General features: G+C 62.9%; 4 protein-coding genes across 4 annotated transcripts in view; 3 read left to right on the top strand and 1 right to left on the bottom strand.

The window, feature by feature from the left end:
- Positions 1–362, top strand: part of F751_3702 (DNA polymerase delta catalytic subunit) — a gene marked incomplete at both ends in the record, with an annotated part of 6,987 nt that extends 6,625 nt beyond the window's left edge. Inside the window, one exon of the mRNA XM_011403832.1 lies at positions 150–362. Coding sequence (XP_011402134.1) covers positions 150–362 — 213 coding nt within the window. The remainder of the gene's footprint in view (positions 1–149) is intronic.
- Positions 363–1,061: 699 nt separating this feature from the next.
- On the top strand, positions 1,062–4,906 carry F751_3701 (Propionyl-CoA carboxylase alpha chain, mitochondrial; the record flags this gene model as incomplete). Its single annotated transcript, XM_011403831.1, has 9 exons — positions 1,062–1,278; positions 1,435–1,709; positions 1,929–2,216; positions 2,542–2,767; positions 2,918–3,097; positions 3,315–3,489; positions 3,856–4,108; positions 4,343–4,549; positions 4,676–4,906. 9 exons carry the CDS (start codon positions 1,062–1,064, stop codon positions 4,904–4,906), a joined length of 2,052 nt encoding a protein of 683 aa, XP_011402133.1.
- A 312-nt stretch (positions 4,907–5,218) lies between these two features.
- Positions 5,219–5,895, top strand: F751_3700 (hypothetical protein; the record flags this gene model as incomplete). Its single annotated transcript, XM_011403830.1, has 2 exons — positions 5,219–5,570; positions 5,678–5,895. 2 exons carry the CDS (start codon positions 5,219–5,221, stop codon positions 5,893–5,895), a joined length of 570 nt encoding a protein of 189 aa, XP_011402132.1.
- Positions 5,896–6,091: 196 nt separating this feature from the next.
- Positions 6,092–7,472, bottom strand: F751_3699 (hypothetical protein; the record flags this gene model as incomplete). Its single annotated transcript, XM_011403829.1, has 3 exons — positions 6,092–6,217; positions 6,318–6,485; positions 6,720–7,472. The coding sequence occupies 3 exons, from the start codon at positions 7,470–7,472 to the stop codon at positions 6,092–6,094; spliced, it is 1,047 nt and encodes a 348-aa protein (XP_011402131.1).
- Between the last annotated feature and the right edge of the window lie 177 nt (positions 7,473–7,649).

The raw sequence follows: 7,649 nt of genomic DNA, 5'->3' as shown, positions 1-7,649 counted from the left end.
AAGGGGGGCTTTGGGAGTGGATGAAGTGTTGGTCTGGGTAGGGAAGTGGACTTTGAAGGAGACAGGACTGACAGGAATGCATCGCACCTGGCACCCACCATTCCCGATCAACGCACTCTGGACCCCAACCGAATAACATCTGCAATCAGGAGGGCGAGGTGTACTGCAAGACGGTGGCGGCGGTGAACGACCTGGAGACGCAGTTTGCCGCGCTGTGGACGCAGTGCCAGCGGTGCCAGGGGTCGCTGCACCAGGATGTTCTCTGCCGCTCCCGCGACTGCCCCATCTTCTACCGCCGCATGAAGGTGCAGAAGGAGGTAGGGGAGGCCGCGGCCTCCCTGGCCAGGTTTGACGAGTGGTGACGCCGACCAAAGGGTGGGAGAAAAGGATGCTGGACGCTCTCGGCAGAGCCTCGACAGAGCATGCCGCAGCCCTGCTGCCCACTCGCAACACGTCACTGCTGTATGACTCCAGCTTGTCTGGCTGGGGCTTTGCACGATTCTGTGGGGCTATATAATCCAAACAACAAGGTGAATCCAGCAAAGGCTTTCCTCTTGCCCAGAGATGGGTAGACATTGATCATCCGAAATCGTCAGGCAAAGGGCTCTGGCATTGGGCATCCTCACTCGCACAAGATCAGGCGGGGTTCAAGGGGTCGTCTCTGTGAAGCGGCAAGAGGGATAGCCGTAATGGCATTCGAATGGAGAGGAGTATTCAATATAGACTGGGAGGGCGTTGAAGTGAAAGTTGATACCTGGTGCTATTTCGGCAAAACCTGTTCCCAAGGTAGCCATACTTCCAACCCGGATGTGCTTCCGGAGGATGCTCCGCGCGCCATGACTCACCTGCACGTAAGGCGATCTAGTGTCGCAAACTCGCGACGTGTCTTCCTCGGAATTTTGGACACGGCCTTCTAGATCCCAGGAACCCGTTTAAATGTATAAGAATAGTTGCACCGGAACTTCGAGATCAAGGCCACTGCCCGGCGGCATTGTTTGAGCAGGACGCCGGGTGCCCCCGCGGCACAACACTCGACCTCGATCCCCGCATCTGGGAAGGAAATGAGACGGCACGTCCCCCTTACCCGTCGTATCGTGGCTGTTCTGGCCGGTTACTCCGGAACTGGAGTGCACAGCGCCACACCCGCATGGGCCTTGGCCTTCAGCACCAGCGGCCCGACCCGGGATGCCGGCACCTCGGGCCGTCTCTTCAACAAGATCCTGGTGGCCAACCGAGGGGAGATTGCCGTGCGCGTCATGAGGACAGCCAAGAAGCTGGGTAAGACAGTGTTCACATTCTGAGCCCTCGGCTGCCTGGAAATGTCTGCCTTCATAGTCAGCAAGGCATCCCTGGTCTCTTGCTTCTGCGCACCTGACAATCCCAGTGATCACGAGTGCTCACCTCTCCTGCCCCCTGCTGGCCCCCAATCACCAGGCATTCCCACTGTGGCGGTGTTCAGCGACGCAGATGCGTCGGCGGTGCACACCAGATTCGCCGACGAGGCCATCAACATCGGCCCAGCCCCCTCCACTCAGAGCTACCTGGACATGCACAAGATCCTGGCTGCCATGAAGGCAACGGGTGCCGACGCGGTTCACCCCGGCTACGGCTTCCTGTCTGAGAACGCTGCGTTTGCGCAGGCGGTGGAGGACTCGGGGGCGGCCTTCGTGGGGCCACCCCACCACGCCGTGCACGCTATGGGCGACAAGGTTGGTTGGGATGGTCGGGCATGTTGCTGCGGGGCAAATGGGGTTTGGAAGTTGTTGAGAATGTCGACCTGCATGCCCAGTACCTAGCCTCCCAGCCTCTCAGTCACCACGGGCTATTAAGCACGCAGTAATCAGTGAACCCCACCGCATGGATCGGCCGTTCAGCCAGTGCAACCTTTAATCACCCATCCCCTCACACCACCTACCATTCATGCCCAGGTGGAAAGCAAGCGCTTTGCGCACGCTGCGGGCGTGAACACCATTCCCGGCTGGGCCGGGGTGGTGGAAAGCGCGGAGCACGCCATTGAGCTGGCCAAGGACATCGGGTACCCGGTCATGATCAAGGCGTCCGCGGGCGGCGGAGGCAAGGGCATGCGCATCGCCTGGGACGAAAAGGGGCTGGCGGAGGGCTTTGAGCTCGCGTCTCAGGAGGCCGCCTCCTCCTTTGGCGACTCCCGCATGCTCATCGAGAAGTTCATCGAGGAGCCGCGGCACATTGAGATCCAGGTGGGGGGATGTGGAGAGAGGGGCTGATGGGTGTGGGGTGCCAATATAGTGCGTGAGGCTGGGTGGGTTGAATGAGGGGAACATGCCTGGGGGCGGGGAAGGGGAAGGGGTGATGAGGTGAGGAAAGGACAACCAGAGCATGTCAGACCCGGTACAGGGATGGCGCCACGATATATCATAGTATACCTCAGGGGCACTGGATGCACCTGCGCTGGGTCTGTGTTGTAGATAAAGCTGCATGGCAGAGAGTACCTCCCAGACCAGACGCCTGCATGCCTCTGTCCACTCACCCTCACCTTGTCCCTCTTTCTTCCACCGCAACCAGGTCATGGGCGACAAGCACGGGAACGTGGTGTTCTTCCCCGAGCGCGAGTGCTCCATCCAGCGCCGCAACCAGAAGGTGATCGAGGAGGCGCCCAGCCCCTTTGTTCCCCCCGAGCTCCGTGAAGCCATGGGGAAGCAGGCGGTTGCGCTGTGCCACGCCGTCGGCTACCACTCGGCCGGCACCTGCGAGTTCCTGGTCGACAAGCACCGCAACTTCTACTTCCTGGGTGGGTGAATGGGGGATGGGATGCTATGATGGCATCATCTTACAGATGTCTGTGCGGGCAATGTCGCGCCATTGCTCCAACTTAGTCACCAGCCTTATTCAGGTTAGTTGGTTCCCCACCCTAAGTACTCCACACCCCGCGCTTTCCTAGAGATGAACACGCGATTGCAGGTGGAGCACCCGGTGACGGAGGCCATCACGCGGCAGGACCTGGTGGAGCTCATGCTGCGTGTGGCAGCTGGCCAGAAGCTGAACGTCAGCCAGGAGGAGGCCAACTGCGTGCACGGCTGGGCCATGGAGTCGCGAGTGTATGCTGAGGACCCTGCCAGGGGTGAGGTTGTCTGGAGAGGAGTGAAGGGCTTGGGGAGCCTGGTGCCTTGGGATGCCAGGCGTCACATCATGAAGTTTGCGGCCAACCAGCTCAGTCAGGCGTGCATTGGTACCTCCAGTCCCATTCCACCCTTTATGAGGTTTCACCCTGTCTCAACAACAGACACCCTGACCAAGACCCGTGCCCATTTCCCCCCTCGTCCTTCCTTTCTCAACAGGCTTCCTGCCCTCGACGGGACGCCTGATGCGCTACGCACCCCCCCGCGGGGAAGGTGTTCGTGTGGATACGGGGGTGCAGGAAGGGTCGGAGATCAGCATGTACTACGACCCCATGATCTGCAAGCTCATAACCCACGGTGCTGACCGCCCCCAGGCCCTGCAGCGCATGCGCCAGTGCGACGGGGGGCTTTGTTGGTGGGGGGTGGGGTTGGAAACGAGGGTTTGGTCTAGTTTGGGGGGGGGGGGAGGGGACCTGTTGCGTTTCCACTACATACAGACGCCCAGCACTTGGGTGCACTTGGTTCCTGAGTTGTACACGTTGATATTCAAGACGCAGCAGTCCATTGCAATCGCAAGATTCCCCATTTTTCAGTTACCCTGGCCGGTCCTCGACGAGCTCGGCCTCCTTTGGCCGCAGTTCACACCGGGTGCAAGGCCACAAAGCCTCGCTGCCTGACGGTGGCATGGTCTCATCCACAACCCATCCTCTCCAACAGCTCCCTGCCCGGCCACAACCTGCAGGATGCATCCACCCCGCAGGGCCCTGGACTCGTACGTGGTTCGTGGCGTGCAGCACAACATCCCGCTCCTTCGATCGGTCCTGGACCGCCCCGACTTCGTCGCCGGCACCTTCTCCACCGCATTCCTCGCCCAGCACTATCCCAGCCCCGCCGACTCAGCACCTGCGGTGCTGCCCCTGACCCGGGCGCAGGAGCAGGAGCTGCTGGCGCTGGCGGCCGTGTTGCACGTTCTGCGCTCCACTGCGCGCGCCGGGCGAGGGGACGGTCTGTCGGTGAGTCTATTGTCTTTGGGCGTTTCCTTCCTTAGGGCCAAGGAAAGTGCTTGCCGGGCTCAGGAGTCCAATGTATCTGCAGGCCACGATCCTCGCGCCACAGCAAGCAGCTCTCACAAGTACAGCCGCCCCCTTTCTCAATTGCTTTGGTGACTACACAAAACCCTTGACTTGCAATCCTCTTGCCCCCCATCAACCCCAAATTCATCCGACCGCACCCTGCCAATGCACCAGGAGCCCGTGGACCTGGTGCTGACGATGGGCGAGGAGCAGTTCCCAGCCAGGCTGCGGCCTTCCCCGGCCGGCCTGGTGCCGTCATCTTCTGCCGCCGCCGCCGCCCCCAGCTTCCAGGTGGAGCTGGCGGAGCGCGTGCTGCAGGTGACCCCGGAGGCGGGCCCCAGCGAGCTGGCGGGCGTGCTGGCGCGCGCCAGCATCGATGGCGTGCAGATCGCGGCGCAGGTGCTGGAGCTGGGCGCACGCGACGTGGCGCTGCAGGTGGCGGGCGCGCAGCGGCGCGTGCGCGTGGCGACGCCCGCGGCCGCTGCGCTGGCGCGGCTCATGCCGGAGCCAGTGCGCGAGGACTTTTCTCGCGCGGTGCGTTCGCCCATGCCCGGTACGCTGGTCTCGCTGGCGGTGGCGGTGGGCGACGCGGTGCGTCCCGGCGACGACGTGGCGGTGGTGGAGGCCATGAAGATGCGCAACGTTCTACGCGCCGAGGTGGAGGGCGTGGTGGCGGCCGTGGAGGCCGCGCCGGGGGATACCGTGGCCGCCGACCAGGTCCTCCTCCGGTTCGACTGAGAGTGTTTTCTTTTTGGGGGGGAAATGTTCCCTGTTGATGGGCTGGCAGATGTAATCAGGCATCATCTTCCTACCTCCAGAAAGTCCTTGCAGGCGCGTGCTGTGGTGCCTGTTGCCATGCGAATTGTGTGAAGAGTGAATGGATCCTGGGGGGGAGTGCACGTGGTTCAGCAGCGCAGCAGACGAGCAGGCAAAAGTGCCCCACTTTGAAATGCAGACCAAAAATACCCACCACCCCCGCCGAGCTCGGGAGGATCCGGATCCAGCATTACTCATTTAGAGCACCTCCAGATAGGCCCACCCGATTTCAGCATGGGTGGGAAGGACAGCGTGGAAGTCACGGTCAAGGTCGCTTTCGGACATGCCGTCCGGGAGGGGGCCACGGTGCAGAGCGCGAAAGTCAGCCTTGCCTCCGATGGCAGCGACTCCGTGCACGATCTCAAGTCCAAGACCGCTGCTGCGCTGGGGGGCAGCGTGACCGCGGAGGATCTGCTGCTCTCCTTCGGGCCCAACGAGCGTAAGCTGGGCAGGCAGTACGTCGGGGACCCCACCGTGGACGAGAAGGCCCTGCTCCTCAGCGCCTACACCATCCTCGCCTGGCTACAGCGGTTCCCGCACTGGTACCTCACCGCACGGCTCTTGCCACCCCCGCCCCCACCCCCAGGTAGGGGAGTTGTGGGACGCAGGGCCAGTCAGATAGAGGATCCGGTGCCACCCCTGCTCGTGCCAATGCACCTCCTCCACGCCACACCAACCCTCGATGTGGTACAGGTGTGGCCATCCAGAAGGCAGCTGCGACGGCGGAGCAGAAAGATCCCGACGCCGCTGTGGCCGATGCTCGGGCCAAAGGGGACATCCCAAAGATCAGCGACCTGCCGCTGCCCTGGGGTCCCAAGCCCTTTGTCCCCCCCCCTGCTGCAGAGCTCATTGCTGCAGGTTACCTCCCTCCCCGGTACCCAGAGTCCAGTTCCCCGCTTGTCGATTGCTGAGTTGCAACAGTTGTCGTGGAACCTTGCATCACATTCATTCTGTATGGGTAATGGGCCATTGGTGATAGGTATGAGCCAATGCAGTAAGGTATGTCAGCCGCGAGACGAGGGTTGGCAGGCGCCCGCTGGCGTTTAAGGGTTGCTAAGGGATGAGGTGCAGAGCCTGGTGTGCCAGGTCGCCCAAAATCAAGCTTCGTCAGGCCTCCACTCCGGGACAGCTCTTGGGCAGGGTCCCATCCTGCAGGAAGCCTTGCGTCAGCTGCCGCGCCCGCTTGGTCAGCGGCATGACATGCAGCCCCCCCACGCCAGGAAGGTCGAGCGTCTGTGGATGGTGTGGAGGGATGAGGAGGGGTCGGCTGTCTGCCTGTGGTGTGGCAAGGAAACCCTCCTCCCCAGGTCCCGTCCAGCCTGCCGAGCCTCACCCGCCGAATGAGGTCGGCGTTCCATGCTCTGACTCCCTCCGCATCCTGACTGGCCGGGAAGTCAGCCAGGAGCTGTGCGGCCTCCTCATCCCCCGCCCCTGCCCCGATGAGGAACAGCCAGAACTCCAGGTTGGATCGGGAAGTGATCAGAGGGACTCCCAGCACAATCTGGGTGAACGGGCAGGGTTGAAAATGGAGGAGATCCAGGGGAAAGCAGGGCTGGACAATAAGCATGGGACTTGTGAAGAACATGCCAAGGCGCCCAAGACAAGATGGTCTGGCAACGGCCCGCGGTGTCAAAGGCCGGCCGCCTGCGGTACGTTCAAATCTGCCCGCCGCAGGCAAGGTTTCGACCCTCCAGACCCATTCACAAAATCCCAGTACCAAAGCTCATCACCCCACCCGAGCTCGGTGCGTGAGGCCATTCTCCGCCGCTCTTTCCATCCACTCCCGGCTCCGCCGCCAGAGCAGCGGGGGCTGGGTCAGCACGGTGCTTGCCCCCGCCTCCACCTTGGCGGCCAGGCGGCGCAGCGTCTCGGACCCAGGGTTGGCCACCGCCCAGAGACGGGTGTCGGCGGGCAGCTCGCCTCTGGACCGGGCTGTGCCCGCATCTCTCAACATGCTCAGGCTGTTGCCAAGAAAGTGCGGCACGATCGGCAGGGTCCGCACGGGGTGGCCGCCTGAGAGGAGGAGCAGGGCCTGCGCTGGGGGGTGGCCCTCGCTGCCGGCGACAGCTGCCGCCATGCGCCGCCGTAGGTCCTCCCGGCTGCGCAGCTGAGCTGCCACGCTGCGAACCGTGATGCACCCGGGCGGCTGCTGCGGCGTGAGGCCGGCCGGTGCACGACAAGTTGCTGGCGGGGCTGTGGTGGGGGACTGGGCGACATGACCGCCCGGCAGCCGCAAGGCCTGCGCTGCCAGCTGGCGCAGCGTTGTCGCGGGGGGGAGGTCGGGCACCACCCCCGCGCCAAACGCGCCGCTGCGCCAGAGCTCCTCGTCGCTGCCTGCTTCGCGCCCTACCTTCCTCTCCAGCGTCAGCAGCAGGGGTCTGGGCAAGGGGACCGCGTTCCCATCCTGAGGTAATGATGTGCTGGCCAGTCGACGAATGAACCTCGCACTCCGCGTATAGAGACGGGGCCCCACCCGGGAGGCATGCATGCGAGAAAGGGAGTAAGGGGTTGGGGACCTGTGACGGGAGGTCACACCGCGCCAATTCATGACTTCATAGGAAGAGGAGTGGGAAAGTCATCTCGCTTCCTTCGACAACCCTTGAGTGCCCTCTAATTCTCCTCCCTCATCCAACATGCTGACCGAACTAGGCCATACAGGGAATGC

The sequence above is a fragment of the Auxenochlorella protothecoides genome (genome assembly GCF_000733215.1).
Source record: "Auxenochlorella protothecoides strain 0710 unplaced genomic scaffold scaffold4, whole genome shotgun sequence".
In the NCBI taxonomy this organism is placed as follows: Eukaryota; Viridiplantae; Chlorophyta; class Trebouxiophyceae; order Chlorellales; family Chlorellaceae; genus Auxenochlorella; species Auxenochlorella protothecoides.
The sequence above is the reverse complement of the archived record's forward strand: the minus strand, read 5'-3'. Positions and strand labels throughout refer to the sequence as shown.